Source organism: Bos grunniens, chromosome 18 (genome assembly GCF_055505025.1).
Source record: "Bos grunniens cultivar Pamir isolate PY7600 chromosome 18, Bosgru_T2T1.0, whole genome shotgun sequence".
NCBI lineage: Eukaryota > Metazoa > Chordata > Mammalia > Artiodactyla > Bovidae > Bos > Bos grunniens.
In genome coordinates this window covers 35,007,182-35,031,195 of record NC_141182.1, presented here as the reverse complement: position 1 = coordinate 35,031,195, position 24,014 = coordinate 35,007,182, and the positions used below count along the sequence as shown (strand labels likewise).

The 24,014-nt window shown below is 53.0% G+C and overlaps 1 protein-coding gene and 1 long non-coding RNA gene across 12 annotated transcripts; one reads left to right on the top strand and one right to left on the bottom strand.

Moving 5' to 3' along the window:
* The first annotated feature begins 84 nt into the window (after positions 1-84).
* LOC147353415 (uncharacterized) lies at positions 85-15,698 on the top strand. The gene is made up of 2 exons (XR_015145621.1): positions 85-269; positions 15,074-15,698. It is a non-coding gene; the product is annotated as an uncharacterized LOC147353415 (long non-coding RNA).
* SLC9A5 (solute carrier family 9 member A5) lies at positions 4,869-23,939 on the bottom strand. 11 transcript variants are annotated; one of them, XR_015145568.1, is made up of 16 exons: positions 23,610-23,939; positions 20,391-20,693; positions 18,699-18,862; positions 18,474-18,552; positions 18,007-18,184; positions 17,104-17,324; positions 16,694-16,896; positions 16,380-16,469; positions 16,212-16,282; positions 15,112-15,495; positions 14,799-14,887; positions 14,513-14,639; positions 10,459-10,629; positions 9,876-9,945; positions 9,096-9,230; positions 4,869-6,306 (listed from the first exon to the last, which is right to left on the bottom strand). XR_015145568.1 is itself a non-coding variant. In XM_086351094.1 (16 exons), exons 1-16 carry the CDS (start codon positions 23,800-23,802, stop codon positions 5,828-5,830), a joined length of 2,733 nt encoding a protein of 910 aa, XP_086207220.1. In that variant the 5' UTR covers positions 23,803-23,939; the 3' UTR covers positions 4,869-5,827. The 11 variants fall into 11 exon arrangements, 7 of the variants coding, with proteins under 7 accessions (XP_086207220.1, XP_086207212.1, XP_086207218.1 ...); XM_086351094.1 differs by having other exon boundaries at positions 15,336-15,495; XM_086351086.1 differs by having other exon boundaries at positions 15,366-15,495.
* Positions 23,940-24,014: the final 75 nt, after the last annotated feature.

The window sequence follows — 24,014 nt, the reverse complement described above, 5'->3', positions numbered from 1 at the left end:
CGGGCCCGACGGCAGCCGCCCGAGCCCCAGCCGGCCGGAGAGCGCCGAGACGCCGACTCTCGCAGCGCCCCCTGCCGAGCCGCCCCCTCGCCCTCCGCGGGCCGGGACGACTCGGCTTCACCCCCGGGGCTTCCAGCTGACTTTGACTTGGCTTCTCAGCCCGCCGGTAGGGGCAACGACCAGCGGCCTTCCCACGGCGCCCACTCCCCTGGCCTGCTCTGCGCGCCAGAAGCGCTCCCCCGCTGGGAAGGCGGCGTAGGTGCGCGAGGGTGAGTGAGCCAGGGGTCCGCCTGGGAGTGAGGGAGGGGGCTGGCGGAGCGAGGCGGGGAGGCTTCTGCTCTTGAATGCACTCAGGATGGGGGGAGTACAGCCCCAGCCTCCCTGGGCAAAACAAGGAGCGCTCTGTCAGCCTGGAGACCCCTAGGAAGAGAGACTCCGGAAGCCCAGACTAGCTACTTGGTGCTGCTGGCAGCCAGTAGGGGTATCTTCATGGAGGGAGGGGCCCTTCCATTGCAGCCCCTATCTTCCTTTCCAGTCCTCAGGCCCAGGCACTGAGAGACGGCTTGTATGATCCCATGATGGGACGTGGGGGCCTCTGTCTGGGCTAGAGGAAAGGAGGGATCTCTGTAGTGGGTGCTGACCCAGATTCGCCAGAATCCACCAGGCCCGGACTCTCCACTTCCTTGCGTTCTTGGCACTTCTGTCATATACACCCTCTCCCCAGCTCCACATCCCCTGCCACAAAATCCAGCCAAAGAGGCTGGAACTGAGGACAGGATTCTGAAAGCAGAGGGCCAGGTGTGCCCTTCCACTTACCTGCTAGGTGAGCTCCTGCAACTCAGTGCCTCTTGAGCCTCATCTTACTCACCTGTAAAAGAAAGAAGGAAAGTCGTTCCTTTCTCCTGGGATTCCCCCCTGAGAACTAGGAAAGACCTGTATGTCAGAGGTCCACTTGCTGCCAGCTCTTGGGCTGTGTTGGAGCCCTGCCCTTCATTTCATGCTCGGTCAGAGGATCCTGAACTGGTGAACTTCACTTGGACAGTTGACCTGTGAGATTCGTTCGGCTCTGAGGTGTGAAGTCCCTTTGGGGGCATGTGGGTCTGGACTGACACTCCCCCAAACTTGTGGGAAGATTATAAGAAGGTAGGCTATGTGGCCAGAAGAAGACACTGTGCCCCATAACCTTATTCAGGCCCTGGGTTCCTTGTAGAGAGAGGGCAGTGGGTACAGTGGCTTCCCTGGCTCTAGGGTAGTCACCTCCTTCAAGAAGCTGCCAGAGGAGAGAATCAGGGCATCAGAAGGAGCACCAGCAATCCTCCCCTCCCCACCTTTCCAGCTGCCACATCAGCACCAAGTCAGCCTCCCAGGAGCCTCCTTCTTCAGGGGATGTGGCTGCGAGTAAGGAGGCTTGGGGTTACCGTGCTCCATCCCCAACCCCCCGCAGGCCCTCTCATCCCACCCTCCTCTAGCTTCAGCGAGCATCAGGACCAGCCTTGGCTCCCTCCCCAGCTGTTTTAGAGCCGCCCCACTGAGTCACTGCCTCCAGCTCCCTCCCTCCCCTTCTGCTGCCCACTGTCTGCCCACCCCCACCCTAGCCAGGCCCCCTGTGAGCCCGAAGAGCTGGTTAGACCTGCTGGCCGGCACATGTACCCCTCCAGAGCCAAAGACAAGAGGCCTCAAGCCACAGGCCATAGCTGACCGCAGCACCCCTGGGCACAGGCGGATAGATTCAGGGGCAGGGCCAGGCCTTGGTTTAGTCACTCTGCACAGAATGGGCATTGTAAGCCTTGTGAAGACAGAGACCATGTATTGCCCACTTCTGTATTTCTTGTATCTAGCACAGGGCCTGGAATAAATATTGAGGGGTGCCTGAGACTGGTCACACCAGCCCTGCCCTCCTGAGACTCTCCATTTATGAGCCAGATGTAAACCAGAGTCACAAATGGAAGCAGATTCAGAGGCTCAGTCGGAGAGGGCCACAGAAGAGGCAGAGAGTGGCAAGATGCACAGCCCCAGGATGGCAGAGAGACAAATAGAAATGGGGACAAACTGGGCCTAGTGGGGAACACTGGGGGCTGGGCCTGGAGCCAACCTGAGCCACTGACCACAGCAGGGTCTGTGGGCTGAGCTTGCAGGACTGAGCAGTGACTCATGGGGCCCAGTTCTGTGGCTCTCCTGGCAGCAAAATGTCCTCACAGCAGCCTTTTCCACTGAGATCATGATATGGGGATGGGCCTCCCTCCCCTGACCCTTCGCCAGTCAGCTTCACATTTCTTACCAATACGAGCCAATCAAAAATGGAGTGGGAGCTCTGTGCTTCTGTGGGCCTAGTGATAAGAGAACCACAGTCATTGCCCTCATTCCACCCCAAACCTTCCCCTCTTCAGTACTGCCCTAGACAGCAAGGGTGACAAATACCCTACACCTTCCAGACCTCTCACCTCTAGCCTAAATAAGTTCTAAACTCCTTAGTGTGGCATTCAAAGCCATCCAGAGGCATAATCACAGCCTCCCTGTCCAGCTCTTACATAGGCCTGGAAAACTCACCTGATCACAAGTCTTGTCGCAATATGTCTCCCTGTTCCTAGAATGCCCAGGTGGCACAGTGGTAAAGGATCTGCCTGTCAATGCAGGAGACACAGGAGATGTGGGTTTGATCCCTGGGTCAGGAAGATCCCCTGGAGGAGGAAATGGCAACCCACTCCAGTATTCTTGCCTGGGAAATCCTATGGACAGAGGAGCCTGGCGGGCTACAGTCCATGGGGTCACAATCAGACACGACTGAGTATACACACATACACACACCTGGAATGCTCATGCTCATCCCTCCAGGTCAAAACCCTTCCTCCTTCAAGGCACTGGAGGTCATTCCCACCATCCTGCCTGGTCAGATGATGACTCATTTGCTCTTCTGCATCCCAGATGCCTGCCTCCCCTGGCTTTCTTACCCCCAGTCTGCTCATCTCTGACCAACCGTTTTCTTGGAAGTCCCCCCATTCTTAGTCACCCAGCTCTAGGCCCAGGAGCCCCTCTGCACCCCTTTCCTACACTCTCAGTTGTGGATTTCATTTCTGAACCTTCCTAATCTAGTAATTTTTGAAGGATGTGGTCTCTGGGCCATCTTCTTCTGGAGAGCTGGTTCAGATTACACATTTCTGGGCTCCCGTAGACAAGCTGAGTCAGAACCTTGGGGTAGGCCCAGGAATCTGTGTTTGACAAGCTCCCAGTGGTCCTGACACCAGAGTCTGAGAATAGCTGCCGGCTGTCTCCAACACAAGCACCTTCATATCCCTGGGCCTTCCAGCAGGTCTTCCATCTCTGGCCTTTCCTCTTACTGAGCTTTCCTCCTTGTGGGCTTTCAACCATCCTCCCCCCAGCACCAGCTACATTCATGCTCCCTACTGCACATCACTGCCCACACTCTCTAGGTCACAATTCTCCCAGGCTGCCACCTCCGAAACTCGGCAGGGTCACCCCACCCAAGCCTTTGTGTCCTTGGCTGGCCTCTCCCCAGCATGTCACCCCCTGCTCCTTGCTTCTCACTGTGTGTGCTCCAGATGTCTTTTATTCCTGCTGCTCTTCCCACCTGAAATGCACCCACATAGCTTCACCCATGCTGTCTGAGCCCCGTCACACACACACACACACACACACTCATACCCCTCTCAAAGCTATCCCCCGCCCCCCCACTAGATCTCCTCGGGCCTCACAGCACTTTCTATGCTCTTGGGCTTGTAATGTAACACCAACAATGACTAACATTTATAATCCTTTACCACGGGCCAGGCTGTGTACTAGATTCTTCTCATTTCATCGTCTAATCCAGACAGCTGCGGTATGAAATAAGCATCCTACTTAACAGATGAAGACACTGGAACTCGGAGAGAGTATGTAACATGCCTAAGGTAACATCCTTAGCAAGGGAGGGCTGGGACCAGCTGCTCGGCCTTATCGCAGCTGACTGTAAGCCGTGTGAGGGCAAAGCCTGAAAGTCATTCTTCCTTCTCTTCCCACATTCCCCAAGCATAAGTCAGAAAAAAAGGCTGACTAAATGTGTAAGCATTGCAGTGTGTTCAGGGTTTCAGATCTGTAAGGACGAACGACAAATTGGTGATTACCTAGGGCTCAGCAGAGGGTGAGGAGTGAATGCCGACAGTACAGAGTTTCTCTGGGAGATGATGAAACTGTTCCAAACTTAGCTTGTGGGGAGGGTTGCACAACTCTGTGAATATGTTAGAAAACCACCAAGCTGTACATTTTAAATGGGTGAATTTTATGGGGGGTGTGTGTGTGTGAGGTATCAATAGAAAGGCCCAGTGGAAACTGAGTCTGCTGTCATCAGGGATTTCTATCCCTAGATGTTTCTGGACCCCACACTCTCCAATTTGTATCAGAAACACTCAGGGTAACCAGCTCCCTTGAGATTGTTCTCCCACCCACCATGTGTGGAACACATCTTTTCATTTGTCCTACCCCTCCCTCCTGGCATTGGAGGAATGTTTATCTGGTGCCAGTGTGTGTTGGCTGCATCTTTGGGCACCTTGGCATCTGACCTCTGGGGTCTTTCTTTCTGCAAGTCATTCCCATTTTGTGGACTCCCAGTTCTGTGACCCCCTGCACAGAGAACGATCCCCTGGACTTGCTGCAGGCTTCCTGTAAGGTGTTGTAGTGGGAAAGAATGGGAGCAGAGGGAGGGAGGGCCGTAGGGCCTAACACTCCTGCCCAGGACCTCCTCCCTCCACCCCCCACCACCCATATCTGGGAAGCCCTGGGGCACGGAGTAGAAAGTTTCCATCTCCCTCACCACATGCCCTCTTGCCCCCTTCTCACACCTCAAAACACCCAGACACCTGGGCGCAGGACACACATCCATCTGAAAGATGTTTAATGTATCTTAGGTTCAAGGTACACAAGTCAGGGCAGGTGCTAACTCCAGGAAAGTCACCTGCCACCCAGTCAGCCCCCTTTCCATTATAGTCAGGCCTCCCGTCCCAGAGCAGTGGAGCAGTGATCCTGGGATACCTAGCTCCTTTCCTGTTCAGGAAATAACGAGACAGTGCAGAAGGCCAGAGGCCACCATCTCCCCTCCTCACAAATCTCAGACCCAAGGATCTGAAAGGTCCAAAGCCAGACGCAGAGCAGCAGATCCCCAGAGTGATGCTGGCTAGGAAGCAGCCGTGACCCGAAGCCTGGCCCAACCCTGTGGCCTCAGTCCTGGAAATGGAGGAACTATTGCCCCAGAGACTGGCAGCAAAGGGAGGAAGATAAAGCAAGGAGTGGAGACAGATTCACACTGCCCCAAACCAAATGGCTGTGGGTAGCTGAGCCAACAGGGGAGCAAAGCCTGCTGCACCTCCCAGCCCAGTCCCTCTGAGGACCAGCCCCTCGTGGAGCCTCACTGCCAGGGTACGGTCCTTTAGCTGACGCTAGGGCAGGGTGGAGTGCAGGACGGCCCAGTGTCAGCTGAGGAGAGATGCCCTTGCTTGGGGGACAGGAACTGCTCCCAGGATGACCCGCTGGGGAAGGGGCATCAGCTCCCCTTGTCTCTGGGCCTTGCCTCTAAAACGTCTAGACTGGGTCTTGAACCAGAGTTAGGGCCTTGTTGAAAGGGAAGGTGGCAGGAGTTTAGGAACAAGGAGGGTGGTGAAAAGGGTTCCTGTGAGGACCAGCCCAGGAGACCCTTCTGACCCGCCCCAAGGGAGCCCAGCTGCTACTTTCAGTCCAGGCTCCTCTAACCCCATGTCCGGTTGAGTGGGCTCCTCCGCCCATTGTGCAGGGAAGACTTCCAGGGGGCCTCTGGCCCCCTGCTCCTCCCCAAGTGTCTGGGCTACAGCCGGCCGCCTTTGTTGAAGTGGATGCACCAGTGGGAGTTGGCGGTGCCCGGGCTGAGATGGGTGTGGTCCTCGTGTCCCATGAGGGGCTGCAGCTCCTGCTGCCGGGGGATGTCAGCGCTGCTCTCACTGCGAGAACGGCCCGCCTTGGCCAGGCTCGGGGGGAAGGCGAAGCAAGAGCGAGGATCAGAGGAGAGGGGCAGCTTGAGAGGGGCCTGGGGCTCTTCTGGGGCCCGTGGGCGGGGAGGCAGGCGGGTCATCGTTGGGGCCTGAGTACATGGCGGGGATGCCAAGCTCTCCAGGGATGAGATGCTCTGGTTCCAGCCTGTCTGCATGTCCACGGGCACAATCTTGGTGGTTTCTGAGGACACGTAGACGGCCAGGTCCCCCTGCGCACTCTTCCAGGGCAGCTCCTTCTCCGCACAGGTTGGGGATGGGGGGATGATGCGTGGGCTGGGGCACACCTCAAGGCTCCCTGGGGACAGAGCACACACGCACTCATTGCCAATCCAGTGGACACTGTCTCAAGTAAGCACAGAAGTTCATTTTGCAGTTGCCATGCAGCATCCATTTGTGCAGTTACTGGATGCACGCCTGGCCAAAGGGAAGCACCACAGCTGGGTCTGCTCCCCACTGTATCCCCAGCACCTAGCACAGGACTGAGCATGTAGCAGTTGCTCAACAAATACCTACTGAACAAATGAAAACAACTAGAACAAGACAAAGCGAGAGCAAGGCAGGAAAAAACCCATCTATGATCAGCCCTCAGCCAACTTGCAGTGCCAGGCTTAAACCACATCCTGCTGGGCCCCCGGCCCAGGGTGAGGAAGATCTCGAGGCTTGGCCACTGCGCTCCTTGCCTGAGTTCCTACCACAGCCCTTTGGTGGGACAGAGTCCAGGAGTCTGAGCTCACAAAAAATTAATAAACAGGCTAAAGCTGAGCCACAAAAGGGATGCCAGAGCACAGAGGATGTGAGCCGAGAATCCCAGAAGTGCTGGCAGCCATAACGGAAGGCTCAGCCACAGCATTATAGAAAGGCTGAGGCTCTGAAAGAGGAAAGCAGGGAAGAAGCAGCCCTCTGGCTATCTACCACCCCTTGATCTCCAAAGTCAAGCTCAGTACCTTGCATATAATAGGTGCTCAGTATGTGTCTGCTCACTGATAAAGTCCTGAGCAGTCCTGTGAACTTGACTTCAAATGCTCCATGTTATGAAATGTATTGATGCTGCGACTGAGAGTGAAACTACCTCCCTGGAATGCTGTATTAAATTTTAACAACAAAAAAACTTCAGTGTTCACCTTTAGAGGATGCCAGGTAACTATTGGTCTGAAAACTGATAAGGGAAAGGAAAAATTGAAGCATTTATCCATTCTTCCCTATATGAACTGTACCTCAGACTGACTAAGTAATTGATGAGGGAAGGCTTTTTTTTAAATACAAGAATTCCTGCTAATCAATGCAAACAAAAAATAGACATAGAATATCAGCATTGCGCAACCTGGAATGAACTGTTGGATGTGGCAGTGATGACCAGTGACTGCAAGACCACCTGATGAAAAACTGACAGGGACTTTGATAATGGGTGGCTCAGGCTAACAACAACTGAAGCCAATAGTCAATACTAACCTACAAAAAGAGAGACAGCCAGATGGTGTATGCTCCCTAGTGAGATGCAGTGGGAGGTATAACATCACCACCTATGGAGTATGCTTATCAAGTCTGATCTAGGTTTAATTACTGATTTGAAGGAAATATAAAGGTCAGTGAAACAGACATATTAAATGATGCTTAGGGGATGCAATCAGCAAAATCCAGACAAGGAAAGACGGGGACAAATAACCAAGTTATTTCAATAAATACAGTGCAAGGAAAGAAAGTATGGTGGGGGGACCTGTAAATCAGGGTTTTTCAAACTTGACACTGTCACAGGTAGGAGCAGAGACTTCGCTGTAGGGAGCTGTCCTGTGTGTTGTAGGGTGTTTTAACAACATCCTTGGCCTCTACCCACACATCACAGAGGTACCCTGCCTGCTGTGACAACACAAGATGTCTCCAGACAGTACCCTAGGGCAGGGGTCCCCAACCTCCAAGCTGGGGACCGCCACCTCCTGTCAGATCAGCAGCAGCACTAGATCAGAAACAAAGTGCACAATACATGTAATATGCTTGACTCATCCACACCCATCCCCCGTCCGTGGACAAAATGTCTTCCATGAAATCAGTCCCTGGTGCCAAAAAGGTTGGGGACCGCTGCTCTAGGGGATAAAATCACTATTACTACCTCCTTAAGAATCAGTGTTATAGGTTAAAAGAGACTTATCCACCAAATTTCATGTGTGGGTCTTTGTCTGGATTTTTATTTGAACAACCTACTGTAAAAATAAATGAAGACAATCAGGGAAATTTGAACACGGACTGATACCTGATAACAAAGATTTTGGATATGATAATGGTATTGTTATATTTTTAAGAAGGATCCTTATCTTTTAGAGATACTTGCTGAAGTATTTAGCAATAAAGTGGTATGATATTTGCAATTTGCTTCAAAAGAATCCAGTGAAGAGAGGGGCATAGTGAAGGTGTAAGTGAAATAAGATCAATTAGGAGTAGGTAATTATTGAAGATGGGTGGTAGAGAGATGGGAGTTTATTCTACTATTCTGTCTACTGTTTATTTTGAAATTTTCTATAATAGGATGTTTTTTAAAAGACAGCTGAGAATTCTTGAGCCAACTGGCAGTGGAAGTTAGCATTCTGAGTTCATTAGGTCTCCACATACGGAAGCACATATATGTTGGTTTTTATCTACAGTAGTGCCATTTTGATGAATGCAGGCTCCTCTCTCAGGTCCGGCTGCCATCCTTACTGGGGGCTGTACCTGAGGGCTGGTGTGCTGAGCATGGGTCACAGCGGAACCTGGTGTTAGGTTTGCTTGTCACCTTGTGTCTCTCGCCAGAGTGTAAAGGGAGGCAAGTGAAATGGCTGTGAGCTTTGGAATCAAATTCTGGTTCTGCTGATTTCTAGACAAGTCCCAAGTTCCTCTGAGCTCAGTTTCGCCATCTTGATTGTTGTGAGGATTGAATCAGATCATAGATGTCAGATGTCTGACATAAAAGAAATGCTGAGTAAATGCTGGTTGATGAATGAATGAGCAGATAGGTGGAGTGACTGTCTGGAGTAAAGGCCATCAGCAAAGGGGGAGGAAGCCAACTGCGTAGCTCCAGTTTGCTCCAGAGGGAGGCAGGCAGGAGGAAGCCATTACCTGAGACCTTGCCCTCTTGGAGAACCTCACTGGTGGCCCGAGCCACAAAGATGATCCCCTCGTCATCCTCCTTCTCTGTCTCCGAACTGTCGCTGTCCTCCTCCTCCTCAGACTCCACGGTTAAGATCACAGCAGCTAGACAGGGACAAGAGCTGAGTGGGATTGGCCAGTCCAGCAGCTGCCTCTTTGTACCGCCCGGAGCCCAACCCCTTGTCCATCTAGGCAGAGCCCCACTGTTGGTACAGACACCTATTTTGTCCTGTGGCTGTTACAGCACGGGCCTAGGGGGGTGGGGGAGCTTGAGAGGAAGGGGCGTGGGGCTCCAGAGCCCCAGGAGGCAACGAAAGACAGATCCTCAGAGGAAGCCATCAGGGAATCACACTTCCCGGCACCTTCATCTTCTCTCAACCCCAGATCCCATTGTCAACTGGAAGCATAAACATCTGGAAGGCTGGAAGGCCCATCAGTGTGCAGCTCTTCTAGGCCCCTGGTTTTACTGCAGGGACACTGGACCCCAGGACCCACCCATCCTTCAAGGCCCAGACCAGGCTCCATTTATGACACATTCTCTAGGTCCTCAGGGTCTGTAGCCTGGAGTTAACTCTCAGGTGTCACAGATGTCTAGTAACTGCTGAGACCTGTCCATCTAGTTCTAAGGGGAAGAGCCCCAGCTCATGACATTGAGTGCTGTGCAGAGGAGGTCCTTCAGGCTTCCAGTCGATGGGCCCCTGCCCTTCCCCTCCCCATCCCATCCTCACCACCACCCCACTCCCTGCTTGCCTGTGTCATGGAAGCCCAGGTCTCGAGGAGGTTTCCCGTTTGTAGCCTCAGTGTTAGCCACGCCATCCTTCTAAGGACCAAAAAAAAAAAAAAGTCCTAAGCCTCTTGCCCTGACTCCAAACCCCAATCCTGTCATCTGGTGGGGTCAACAAGAAGACAGGTCTTCCTGATGCCACACAGAAGGGAATCTGCGTCAGTTACAGTGGTTCTATCATCCCTTGACCCCCCACCCCCAGCAAGTGTTGTAGAGTCTGATGGCCCCAGCAGAGATGCTCAGTACATCAGCCTTGGCTGAATAAGAAATTCATGGAGTCCCCACACCCCTTCCCCAACAAGGAATCTGCCTTTTTCCTGCTCACTCCACCTCTGGTAGGTGGTCCTGCTGCCTTGGGCAGGTGACCACAAGAGGCTGCTCTCCCTCTGAAGGCTTCACCTTCCCCTCTGGGGATCCAGGAAGATGCAAAAGAGAACCCAAGCTGCTGCAGCCCCCAGGTCCCTGAGGCTGGATTCCAAAACCTGTGAGCTCAAAACTACATGCCATCAGCCTGCAGCTGCAAACAGGAGTCCTAGAGAAAGCACATGCCTTCTTGCGGCTGGCCTTGCGGGGTCGTGGCTTGCTCTTGGTGAAGCAGATGTTGTGCTTGGTGGACTTAAAGGACTCCAGCCGCCGCTTCATGTTCTGCTGGAAGACCTCCTTGTCCTGGCGCTCCTGTGCGTCCTCAGAGATGAAGTGGCGGCTGCAGCTGGCTTTGTACTGGCAATGACAGCCCCACCTTGCCATGAGGCTGGATGTCCTGCCTCCCACAGGAACCCCACACCACAGCCCCAAGTTCACCATTGCTCCTACCAGCCCGCTGTTTCCACAACTAGCCATGGAGTGAGAAAAAAAAAAAAAATTAAAAATACAATAGAGACCCAGCCAAACTCTATATTCTCAGTTCTTTATCCCAGAACCTACTCCCTCAAATTTGGCTTTTCTTATCCCCTCTTGCCCTCTCCCAGTTTTCTCAGATGTGAAGTGACAAGACACAGGGGATCCTGTGTCCTGTCCTCAGGGCTACCATGAAACCAAGGCAGGCTTTTCCTTCTTTGCACCTCAGTTATCTGAGCCTAGTCCACATGCCTGGCCCATTTGCCTTGTGACAACACAGGACTCTGTCCAGCTGGCCCTCCCCACTTGGCCCTTTCTGCAGCTACCGCCATGACTCCTCAGGCTGCAGGAACTTCCATGACTATCTCTTGTGCCCAGTTCAGTACCACTCCCATCATCTGCTCTTTCCAAGCCTTCCTCCTGTAAAGACCAAGCCCACTACACTCTCACCTAACCTGTCTCCACCTCTGGCCGTGACTGCTTAGCAGCCTTTTCATTACCTCCTGGTAATTTCCCGAAGTACCACCCATGTATTCCCAATCATTCTTGTCCTGCGGCACACCCCCAGGCTGGTCTCTTTCCTTTACCCTTCATATTTTCTGCTTCCCTGAGCCAGATCTAAGAATCCCCTCTAAGTCTCCTCCCAACTTCCCTCTTCTACACACTGATGCAGGGTGGGTGGGTGCAGAAGCCCAGCTCCTTCACAGGGCTCCTCACTCCCCACTCCCCACCTCCATCAGTTCCCTTCTCTCCATCAGTTCCCCCCTCCCAGTCCTCCACTCTTGCATCTTCAATCTTTCCCTGGCCACCAGCCCCTGCCTCTGCTTTTAGACCTGTTCCTGCCCTTACCTCCTTGAAAAACGCCTTTCCATTGACACCATTGCCTTGCTTTTACTGCTAAACCTTTACACTTACATTCTGACACTTCCCCTAGTACCCATTAATTCCTTGAATGTCAGAAATACAGCTGGGATGGGAGCAAGGGGGGTTGCCTGACTGCAGCACCACTGTGCAGCTTTCTGACCAGTCATCAGTACCTTGGCCTCTGGTTAGGCAACATTCGTGCAAAGTCCAGCCCTCCTCTTGCCCCAGGCCTCCGAGACAGCTCTGAAGGGCATCAGCTACTGCCCCTCCAAGGGCTCCTTCTCTCTCCTCCTCTGCTGGCTCCCCTCCCTTTTCTTCCATGTGCATTCCCCAGCATTATCCTTGGCCTCCTCTCTCATCTCAATGCCCTCCCCAGTGAAAGTATCAACTCTCTCAGCGCCAGCCAACCCAGTGATAAATCTGTGCTTCCCAGACACCAGCCATCAGACCAGCTGCATTTCAACCCCCTCAAGGGGCTTATTAAGAGCAGATTCCTCATCCCACTCCACTAGTCAGACCCTGCAGGAGGTGAAGCCAGGAATATGTATTCTAGTAAGCTCCCCAGGAGATTCTGATGTAGCCAGGCCAGGAAACCTCTGCTGTAGATTGCTTCCAAATCTTTTTATCTCCAGCCTGTCTGTCTCTTTTAAACTATAATCTTGTGTTTCTAACTGTATACTAGACACTTCTGTCTCTAATGATATTTCTGTGAAGAACATGAGGAATTATGGATTGCGTGCTGGCATAACTAAGTGGATTTAGAACTGGTTGAGTAACCATACCCCCAAAATTCTTGATCCAGGTCAGTCTGGAGGAAAGTCTTTAGTAGCAGACCACAGGGCTCTGTCCTCAGCTCTATCATGTTCATTTTTATGTTGATTTTGATGAATACAGAGTTAACAGGCTTAACAGAATTTTATATGATGGGAATCTGAGGAGATTTTTGGTGACCAACATGGGATCCAAACGATGGAATGATGGGCTAAATCAAATAAAATGACATTTAACAAGGATAAGCACAATCATAATCCAGTTTTTTTTTTAGTCGACTACACAAGAACAGGTTGGACCAAACCCATTGACCAATCTTACATACACACACACACATCAACAGCCCGCCAATCATTAGGTATCAATACTTCCTAATGTTATATAATAAGAAATACATAGCACAGCTATCAAATGTTCCTGAATACAACCAGGCCTCTCGATTGAACTACCAAGAAATACAGGGTACCAAGGATAACATGTCAGATACCACCTCTGGAATACAATCAGCAAAATTGGTAAAATGGAGAATTTTCTAAGACGATCTATCCAGTTTCTTTAGTAAATAAAAAGGAGGGAAAAAAGGAAGAAGAAACTATTACAAATTAAAAAAAAAAAAAAAGACATACTTACTAAAAGTGCAAAGTGTGGACTTTATTTGGATCCTGACTTGAACAAACCAGATGGAAAAAGATATGTATTGAACTCTGGCTGGATATTTGAGGTGATGTGAGAAGGAGTCACTGTTACTTGTTGTATGTGGTAATGGTACTATGGCTTTTTTGAAAAAAAAAAAAAAAAGAATTATTGCCACCTAGAGATACGTATGGAAATATTTAGAGATAATATGCTGTCTGGAGTTTGCATTAAGATTAAATAAAGTGTAGATAGGGTGTAAGGGGGAATTATTGGAGCTGAATGATGGTTAAATGAGTTTCTTTATTCTCTCTAGTTTTGTGAATGACTGAAATTTTCTATAAGAAAAAGTAAACAAAACCAAAAAACAAACAAAAGCTCCACAAGTTGGATGAGACAGGGTTTCACAGTCATTAACTGAGGAAGACATGGGGAGTAGGTTGCCTGATTGTACGAACAGTGTGAGGTCTCAGGGTGATGAGCCAGAGCTGGAGGGATCCTGGGCTGCGAGAAGAGAAAGGCAAGTTCCATAACTAGAAAGGTTAAAGGTCCCCTATGCCTGGTCCTGGCCAACCACAACTAGCATAGCACCTCCATCTGGGGCCTCTTTGGCCACGGCAGTGAAAGCCTGGAATCCTAACCACTAGTCCACCATAGAATTCCTAGGGGCCTCATTTTTAACGGCTGAAGAAGACACACCAGGGACAGAAGCTGCTGGCCTGAAGGCAAGAAGGCCTCTGTGTGGAAGGAAGCTGTTTTGACATCTTTGCAGGCTTTTGCTCTGCAGAGGTGCAGAGAGTCAAATCAGGCCCAGAGGGAGCAAATTAAAGGGAAAGAATTCCCGTCTCTGTAGAAACGGCCTTGACTGTTAAAGCTGCCAAGAATGGTCACAGCTGGCTTCTCATTTCAGAAAGGTTCAAGGTAATGGCTTGCTGCCCCCTTGCGGGGTTGCCGCGGATTCCTGCCTGGATGGGTTGGGCCTTTCCAACCCCGAGGCTTCACAACCTGAATGGGACTCACTCAAGTTACCTAAACAGGATGTCAGCCTCCCCCAGGTTAAGCTGCACCCACAGGCCTCCTTGGCACTCCTGCTTCTGTCTGTGACCCCCATCAAGCCCTCTATACCTCCTCTCCCCTTCCTGGCAGATTTCACAGTCCTCTGTGCCCCTCTTCCTTCCAGCCACCCAGCTCTAATCCGCAGTGTTTCACTCCAGCTTCCCAACTGGCTCTCCCAGCCTCTCAACTCACCCTGTCCAATTAGATCTGCTCTCTGCTACCAGAGAAGACATCCTTAAACCATCCTTGTAACAGGCCAACCTTTCTCAAAACAACAACAAAAACAAAACTAAAGGTTATAACCAACAAGATGAAGCCCATGCTCTTCAACCGGGCATCTACAGCTCTCCACAAGCTGGTGCCAGTTGCCTCTTGAGTCTTGGATCGCGGCCTCCCCAGACCTCACTCCCCCTCAGGACTCAGAGGCCCTGCCTGCTCTCACCCTGCGGCGCGGCTTGTAGAGGCCTCCGCAGAGCAGATGGTGCATCACCGCGTCCTCCCGGTCCCGGCCACTACGCACTGTGTCAATCACCTGCAGATCCAGACACGCTCCACTGCCACTCTCCCTCCTGCGGGCGGTGGGAACACGTGTGCTGGGGAGGGGCTGGGAGGCGCGGGCCAGGGGAAGGGCAGAAGCAGAGGTGCTCAGGGTCTTCCCCAGAAGGGATTCAGAGAGAGGGCCCAGTAGGAAGGAGCGTGGGGAAGCGGGAGAGGGCTCCAGGACTTACAGCAGGTTGGTGACGGAGGTCTCTGCCACAGAATTGCGGCTGGGCATGGAGGGCAGAGTGAGCCCAGTGGAGGACAAGACATGGCCTCCCTGCCGGGGCCATGTCAGAGGTCAGATGGCAGTCAGATGAAGGTGGCGCAGACAGAGGGGAACAAAAGGAGTAACACTGGTTAACACACTTTGCTCTCGATGTTCCAGGGACTGCGCTAGGTGCTTTTTTGTACTGCACCCACAAAACTCTGTGACAGAGGTACTCTTTCTGTCGCTTTCTTTCAGTTGAGGAAACCGAAGCTCAGAGAGGATAAACGACTTACCCAAGGTCACAAGCCTGAGATGATAAGAATCTGAACCACGTCTGCTGACGCCAGAGTCCAGCTGTCTCCCACCTTTCTGCACTGCCCACTAGACTCTAAATGTCAGCGTCAGGCCGGGCTCGTTCCTGTAGCTGCCACTTCACAAGTCCATGGAGTCTACTGGGAATTTCCAACTCCCTGCTCAGGGCCTGCCTGCCTGCTTCCTGCCTTGCCCTGCTGGCCACCCGCCCATTCTCCATTGTCTGCTGACCCACCTGATCCACGAAGCTGATGGCGTCCCGGATGTTGAGTCTGTAATACACATCCCAGATCTGGTCCCGGATGCGGTAGGCTGAGCGCCGCATCAACAGCTGACTCAGGTACTTCTTATCAAACTGCTCCCACCTACAGAGGATGCCAGGGCCCGTCCTGAGTGCTGGCCCTTCCTCAGACAGGGCCGGGGCACCGCCAGTGCGGGGCCCACATCTCTTGATGTGGGCATCGGTCAGGGAAAATCTGGAAGCTGGTCCCTGCCCTTACTGAACTGACAGCGCCTGACATTGACGAAGTTATGACATGTAACTATAAAATCGCAACCATGACAGGAACTACAAAGGATAATTATAGAGTATAATGGGGATTTGTCCTAGTCAGGGAAGCCTCCCTAAGGACTTGATGCCTGTGGTAATATCTGAAAGATGAACAGAGAGGTTAAGGAGGCGAGATGGAGGGGAGGGAATGTTCTAGTAGAAAGAATAACGTGCAGAGGTCCCAGTGGCCAGGGCAGGGGGAGCATGGTGGGTCCTGAGTTTCTAAAACAGGGTTCATTTCATTGGCAGGCCGAGAGTCAAAGTCACAGCGGACCACAAGGCGGCTGGAGTCTGGAGGTGCCAGACCACGCAGTGCAGGGCCGGGCAGGCCTCACTGGGGAACCTTATCTTATCCTAAGAGTACAGGGACACCAGCACTGCCTGAGGGGCTTCAGGGACAGGTCACCCAGCCTGCGCCTTGATGTGACCCTTCTCAGAAGTGTGGCATGTCCCCCATGCTGCCCTGGCTGGGGGTGGTGGGGAGGGGGTGCTTCTGCTGCTGCTGAAGGAGCCTGGGGGCAGCTCCCTCACCTGTCCCTCCAGTAGTGATAGCCATGGTGCCCCACAACGTCCTCCACTGCAGCCAGAATGTGGTCAAAAGTCTAGAAGGGGGGTGGGTAGGGGGACCGGATCAGGACTCTGCTCAGAATAGGAGAAGGGAGAGAGGGACAGGTGGGGGCATGGGGTTCTGGTACCCACGTGCTCATGCAGCTCCTGGTTCAGGGTGGGTTTGTGATGCTCACTCCTCTTCACCTTCAGCCACTTGACCAGTGGCTTGATGGTCAGGCCCTATGGACAGGCAGCCGGTGAGCCCTGCCCTGGCCAATTCTCTGCTGCCTTTCTCTCCCTGCAGTTAGGCTTCAGCTTCCATATCTCCACCTCACTGCCCTCAGAGTCTGGGAAGTCAAGCCCCTGCAGCCCCCAACAGGAAAAGGAGCCCCTCTCCCATAGGCTCCAGGCCTCCCCAGGGCCTGCCAGACCCTCTCCCCATCCAGCCTCCTGGGTGCTCCCACCTGCACGATGACTGTGAAGAAGACCACCACAATTGTGGTGGCTACAAAGTAGTCCTTGGCAGGGACCTTGGTCCTGTCCAGGAGGATGACGAGAGCGAAGGCCACAGCCCCCCGCAGGCCCCCATAGGACATCACCACCTGGTCAATCTTGTCCAGAGGGACCAGCCGGAACTGATTCAGCACCCACGTCTGCAGGACTACGCCTACAGCAGGAGGGAGGCCAGTGGGACCAGGGTGTTGGGAGTGGAGGGCACTGGCTGCAGCTGGCACCCAGTATCAGGGCTCAGGTCTGAAGGGCTGGGAGGGCTGAGCAACACTGGGAGGACAAGGATGTGGACTCAGAGGGCGAGATGAGCTGGGGTGGGGGGCAGGGGCAGGGGAGATAGGAAAGCAGAGGGTTCCAGCTATACCGAGGGCTCGGAAGAACAGGATGAAGAAGAGGGTGCCCAGCACCAGCCCAGAGTCCCAGGCCCACTTGGAAGAGTCCACGGCCGAGATGCCGAGCAGCATGAAGATGACGGTCTCCGCGCAGCTGGCTAGAGTCTTCATGGTGTACTTGACAGCTGTGCGGGACTTATGGGAGATGTTGGCCTCCACATACTTCTTACAGCCCAGGCCACACATAGTCACCCTGGGAGAGGAATGGAGAGTCAGGGCGATGAGGAGGGGCCGCAGGAAGCACAGCCTCTGGGGTCTGAGCATGCACAGGAGAGGATGCCCGTCACAGGATGTCAGACTCAGAGCCAAAGTGCAGCGAGGCATGGAGCCCGTCCCAGGCTGGTAGTGGTAGTCCTGGGCTAAAAGGGTCGGAATCGCCAGGCTTCCCACTCAGTGCCTTCTGGAGGGGAAGGCAGGGAAAACATGATCTGACTGGCACAGACTGCCTGAAGTACCTTTCAGAGTTCTGTGACCACCAGAGCCATGGCACCAGGCCTCAAAGTCCACGTTTGGCTCAGCCCACACACCCCAGAGAACACTTTGCTGCTAAGTCGCTTCAGTCGTGTCTGACTCTATGCGACCCCATAGACAGCAGCCCACCAGGCTCCCCCATCCCTGGGATTCTCCAGGCAAGAACACTGGAGTGGGTTGCCATTTCCTTAGGCACGGGAAAAATGGGTTCTGGGGGCCCAGGACAGTTCTAGAAGTGGGTCCTGTAATGTTCCCTGAGGTTTAGTGTCTCCCCTGGGAAATTTGAAGCTCCCACTCAGGGAAACCTATAGACTTCTCAAGGTCCTGCTTCTGTCTGTGTGAAGGGCAACCATCTCCAGCGCCCCCTCCCAGCTGCCTGCGTGCTCGGCGCCCACAGGACTCACGCAAGAATGGCAGAGAGCGAGGCCATTTCAGCGGTAAGGTAGGCTGCGTAGGCGAGGAGGAAGACCAGCAGCGGCTCGATGATGCGGACCCGCTTGGTGAAGCGTGTGGTCAGGGCCAGGAGGAAGGCAAAGACTAAGCCCACGGCTGCCCCGCCCAGACTGACCACAAACAAGGAGGCTGGGGGAGGAGTGGGTTGTCAGCATGACCCCTGGCTGGGACCCCTCCCGGGCCAACAAGACTGCTGCCTGGCGGGGAGTGGAGAAGGATGCCCACCATGCTCCCCAGGGGTCAGGAGTGCAGGAAAGCCCCTCCTTCTCGGGTTCTCAGGGCCCTGTTTCTCCGTGGAGGAGGGAAGGGAGGAATGAGGCACCCCAGCAGCATCCTCTGTCCAGACGCAGTGGGGGAGGGGCTCAGCAACCCGAGGGAGGCAGCCTCCAGCGCCCGCCGAGAAAGGGGAGATACTGACCGACTCCCTTCAGGTAGTCAGTGGCCCGCACGTTGGCAGAGCCCATCTCCACAAAAGAGTTGCAGACCTTGTACAGCACCTGAGTGAGAAGTGGTGCATCAGGAGTGATGATGGGGGAAGGCGGAGACCAGATTTCTTCCCCAGGGGATCTGGGGAAGGGTCTGAGCCTGGTCAAAAGCATGGCAGCGTGGGGTCGAGCAACGGCAGCCCACTGTGCACTCTCACCACGGTGACTGCATCGTTGAGCAGGGACTCGCCAAAGACGATGATAAAGAGGGTCTCGTTGACATGCACCTCCTCAAAGACAGCCAGCACGGCCACGGGATCCACTGCTGAGATGAGGCTCCCAAACAGCAGGAAGTCCAGCAAGCCAGCCTGCACTCTAGGGGCTTTCGAGGGACAGCAGACGGTGAGGTACTGAATTGCCTACAGCAGCCCCAGCAACAGGCCCAGACTGTTGAAACAAGGATGCCCTGAGAGGACTTGGGACGGTGAAGAGCGCGTCAGCCTGCAGGTCAGGAGACCTTAGGTCCTGAGCCTAAGGACTGTCTTTGCCACTTACCCGCTCTATGACATGGGCACTGTCACTGCCACCTGACTTCTCATAAGCCATACCTCCTCATATGCCTGCCTGACAAGACTGCTGCAGAAATCAAGCAGGGAAATGGCTACAAAAGCTCTGTGTAACCTGGAGAGCTAAGATGGCACTGACAAGAAAAAACTGAGCAACAGCAATAATAACCACCATCAGGTGGAAATAGGCTGCTGACTGGCTTTATTAGGAGAACAAAAGAGTGCCTTCTCCCACATCGTAGTTCTCAGCCTAAGGAAGGCAACATGCACAATTTTTAGCAGGAGCGGGAGGGGCTATCCATCCATGACGGCTGAATACAGTATGAAAAGCACCCACCACTGGTGGGACTCGAACATCCTGTGCAATCTCTGTGAACCTCAGTTTCCACTTCTACATACTCAGAATAATCATAATGTCTACCTCAGAAAGTTCCTTATTTAACCAGTGCCTAATACATAGGCACAGAGTCGGACATGACTGAAGTGACTTAGCAGCAATACATAGTAAGCACTCAGTAGTTATTACCTATTACTAGGATTACTATGATTATGGTCTGATGTTCTCCCCTCCCTTCCTGCACCCAAAGAGTTCACTGAACCCATAGGAAAACCAGGTTGGAGACCTGAGTGGAAATTGCAAACCTCCCCTTGCCCCTGGGAAGAAGTCTGAATTATCAACTTTCAAGGTTGAATGGGTTTGGGGCCCAGAAAATGAGAAAGAAGGGAGCAGAACAGGGCAGCCTGAAGGCAAAGAGCTCAGTAAAATGACCCTCTCCTGCTAACCTTGGACCTGATATCAAATTAGTTTAAGGGCCTCTATTTCCTTGTCCATTAAATGGGATAAATGATACCCCCAGCAAGGTTGATATGAAGAGCCAGTGGTATGAGCAAAGAGAGAACACCCAGTGTAGTGTCTTGCATTCTGCAGAATATGATATGTATTTATTAAAATAATAAAAACAGAAAACCACCCTGATGTGACCTGGGCAGAGCCCTCAAAGGGATGTTGAGCTGTGCCTCAGGGGAGCCAGGCTGGCAGTGTGGTAACAGAGGGCAGGAGGAAGCAGGTGGTAATGCAGGCTTCCCAGTCTTGGCAGCCCATGCACAGCTGAGAGCCAGGCCCCTACTCAGCTGTCATCTGCAGAAGCCCAGACTCATCTGGCAGGGACCTAAACCAAGGCTGCAGGCCCATCTGGAGCACTGCCCCGTTGGGAAGGACCTAAGATGGAGGTCTCAGGGCATGGCTCTCGTCAACATAGGATCTTCAGAGCTGGAGGAGAAGGGAGCTGGGTGAGGAGTCTGGCAAAGCCCCCCACGGCTGGTCCACATTTTAGAGTCACTCACCCACAAGTCCAGCCTGCTGCAGGCCCCAGAGGGCAGCACCCGTTGTGAAGGCATTCCAGAGTGTGCCCACCACGGCATAGGTGAGGATGGCACCCAAATTGTCAAAGAACAGCCGGCTGGGCATGAAATAGCCCGAGTCCAGCACAATAGGAGGCAACAAGAAGAGGAAGAAGGTGCCTGGCTCCAGCTGGTACTCCGCTTTCTTGGCTACAGCCAAGACAATGCCCCCCAGTGCCAGTCCCAGCAAAATCAGCAGACAGCTCTCGGGGACCAGAGACGTCACCTTCCGAGACAAGTGAAACACTACAACACAAGAATAGGGCAGGAGGTGTCATCAATTTATGAAGCACGCACGCGTGCGCGCGCACACACACACACACACACGCACGCACGCGCGCGCGCGCGCGCACTGGCCTAAAGCCTTCCAGTCTTAGATATTTATTCAAGGTCAGGACCCCCAATCCTGGGACCAAGGAAGAAGAAATTCAGGACTGCTAGAATCTCCGGCCTCCAGAGCTTCAAACTCTCCACTGCAGCCACAGTTGTCTGTTTCTTAGTGCTCCTGTCATGGTAACCTAGGTCTCTGCTTACTTTTTCCACTTCTAAAAATACCCCATCCTCTCTACTGTCATCCTCAAAGGACCTCACCTTTTTCTGCTCTCCCTTATCCATTGTCGTTATTTGAACCTCAGCAAATAGTAGGTACATTTTTATGCATAACATAGTTGTAAAAATCAGGGCCTGTGGAGTCAGTCTCCCTGGGTTCAAAGCCTAGCTCTTTCATTTACCAGTTCTGTGACTTGGAAGCAAATATCTTCACTTTTTTTTTTTTAATTGTTGGGCCGGGTGTTAGTTGCAATATGCAAAATCTCCAGTTGCAGCTTGAGGGGATCTAGTTTCCTGACCAGGGGTGGAACCCAGGCCCCTGACACGAGGAGCTCGGAGTCTTAACACTGGACAGTCAAGGAAGTCCCAGTCCCTTTTTGACTTGCAATTTTTTTCATCAGTAAAATGAGAATAAAGACAGTACTGATCTTGTAGGGTTGTTGCAAGGTTTAAGTAAGACGATCTGCTCAAAAGCAGTTAGCCCAGCGCCTTGTAGTAAATACTCTATAAATGTTACCTTTTATTCTATTATTGTGTCCTGCCCTAGACCATAATGCATATTATACCTCCTAGGAGTACAGCAGATCTCTTAGCCCTGTGTGCTTTTTCATTATGTAGGCTCACTAAGGGCTCAGTAGTTTTACAAGCAATAGACTTAGCAGTTAGACCTCCAGTTCTTCTTGTGGCTCCATCCTATCCTAATTGTGTGATCTCAGGCAAATTATTTAAATTCCTGAACTTCAATTTCTTCTCCTGTAATATGGGGAAGAATAACCTTCACAGGGTGAGGATAAAAATGATATAGTGTGAATGTGCCTAGCAGAATGTCAGACACATAATAGAATCTCAACAAATGTTAATTCAATATGATTCTGGGGGAAAGTAATAACATATCTGACCCTTGGAAAGAAGAGGAGGTATGGAATGATTTTCTAGCACTATCACCACTCCTATCTTTGCCTCATCATATACTCTTTGGGCTTTCGATTGGGCCCTGGGCCAGGTGAGCTCCTCTCCCCAGACAATGCTTGGAGTGGTGGGTAGTGAGGGATACCTTGGTGTTAGGCTGTATGAGACGCAATGCTAAGACAGTGCCCTTTGGAAGCTGTACCCAGAGAGCCTAGGACAGTGCCTGGCCTGTGGTGGGATCTACCTAAATATTTGGTGAATAAAAGGGAAAGAAAAATCCTAGCAATGAAGCTGGGGGATGGTATTTCTGAACATTCTACCTCTCTCTCCCCACCCCTAATCCCTAGGATGTTTTTTTCTTTTTTTCGTTGATGAGAAAAAGGCTCTCTTCAACCTCTTCAACCTCCATAGGAGATGTCATCCAAGCTAGAAAAAGAACTATGATTTATGGGGAAAACTACAGCCATTGCTGCAAACCCTAAATAAGACAGGAACTCTCCACCTGGCAGACTTCTCAGCAGACCCAATTTTGGTTCCCAGATCTGAGGCTCCTCCCACCTTGCTCTCATTGCTGCCAGGCCCTAAGGTGAGCTCAGCCACAACTCTCCCCACACTCAGCCCTACCTTTGGTCCCCCTTTCCTCTACTTCAGGGACCTTATTCCATCCTTATCTCCAGAGCATGCATTAATCCCAGCACTGCAATCCAAAACCCTTCACAAAAGCCTGTTCTCTGACAGAACTAGGCTCCTTGAAGGCATTTCAAGCCCCGTTTTCCATTATTAATGGGCTGCCACGGCAGAGTGGAGAGCTCCTCTGTTCCTGCCCAGCCCCTACTCCCAACTGTGTCCCTGGGGGAAGGGGGGCAAACTCTAGACGGTGCGATTCCTATGTGAAGACTGTACTGGTGAGACTGGGAGTACAGGCTGTGCCAGCTTAGATGGGGAGTGAGTAGCAACGGCTCAGCTATAATTAGTCACCCCTACAGCGCAGTCTGCACAACAGGGAGAGGGAGGAGGGTCTCTGGTGGGAGGAGGGACCTCTGGCTGCTCAAAAGTGGGGAGGAAAGGGCAGAGGCAAGGAAAAGCAGCTCTATTCAAGAAAAGGAGTCTGAAGCACAGCCCTCAGTACTGTGCAGACTGAAGGAAATTAGATGTGTGAAAGCCTCTAGGGCAGGCAGCACATAGTAAGGCCCTGCTGGGCCAAGAAGGAGACATCTTTAGGGGATAGAGGCGGGTAGAGGAAAAGTGACATTTTAGCATCCCAAGAGAATGGGCATTTGGAGGTGGCCTGCAGGGAAGGCTGCTTCCTCGGGACCAGGATGCTGGGGTTTGCCAGAGAATACCATCCCCTCAATGACCCACACGCCCTGACTGCTGACAGGGGCTGGGGATTGGTGCAGGGGAGCCCAGACCAAAGAGCTGACTGCAAGAAGAGGGGAAAGAGAGGGCAAAGTAGGCTAGGGATAGGGTTGGAGAGCGCTGGGGCGGCCCTCTGAGAAGGCAAATCCTCAGGGCTCCCACGCGAGAAGGGGAGGAGGGGGGTCCACAAGAGGAGGCGCAGAAACAAGGTGAGATCCCGGATTTGCGGAATCGGAACCTAAAGTCGGGGCACTCTGCAAAAACCTGGCCCGGATTTGGGGACTAGGGGTTGGGGGCGGGTCCGCTGCCCGCCGCCGGCCCTGGCGCACGCACACACGCACTCACCGATTTTAGCCAGGCTGGCCACCAGGATCCAGAGGGCTACCAAGTAGGGCGCCTCCACCTCGTGCCACTGCCAGCGGAAGAGCGCCAACCCTGGGGGAGGCTCACCCGGCGACCCCGGCTCCTGGGTGGGCTCTTCGGTTGCTCCTGCCCCCGTCAGGGGCAACCCGAGCAGCGGCAGTGCGGCGCGCAGCATCCTGCCGCCTGCCTAGCAGCCCTCCAGGCACCGCACGGCCGCCGGCCCCGTGTCGCCGCCGCCGCCGCCGCCGCCTACCGGCCTCCCCCGCGTCACAGGCACGTGGGGTCCGCTCCCCCCAATCCCGGCTCGGATACCCCCAACCCAGGTCCGGACTCCGAGACCCTGTCCCGGGCGTCCGTAGTCCGGACGCCTGCCCCTCCGCTCTAAAC

What these genes read in the sequence shown, in the direction of transcription:
- SLC9A5 (XM_086351094.1), bottom strand. Translation starts at nt 23,802, where the DNA reads ATGCTGCGCGCCGCACTGCCGCTGCTCGGGTTGCCCCTGACGGGGGCA. An exon ending in TGACTACCTGAAGGGAGTCG is followed by an intron (nt 18,185 to 18,473) that starts GTCAGTATCTCC and finishes CTCCTCCCCCAG; the next exon opens with CCTCCTTGTTTGTGGTCAGT. An exon ending in CCTGGGCTTCCATGACACAG is followed by an intron (nt 9,231 to 9,875) that starts GCAAGCAGGGAG and finishes GTCCCTGTCTAG; the next exon opens with CTGCTGTGATCTTAACCGTG.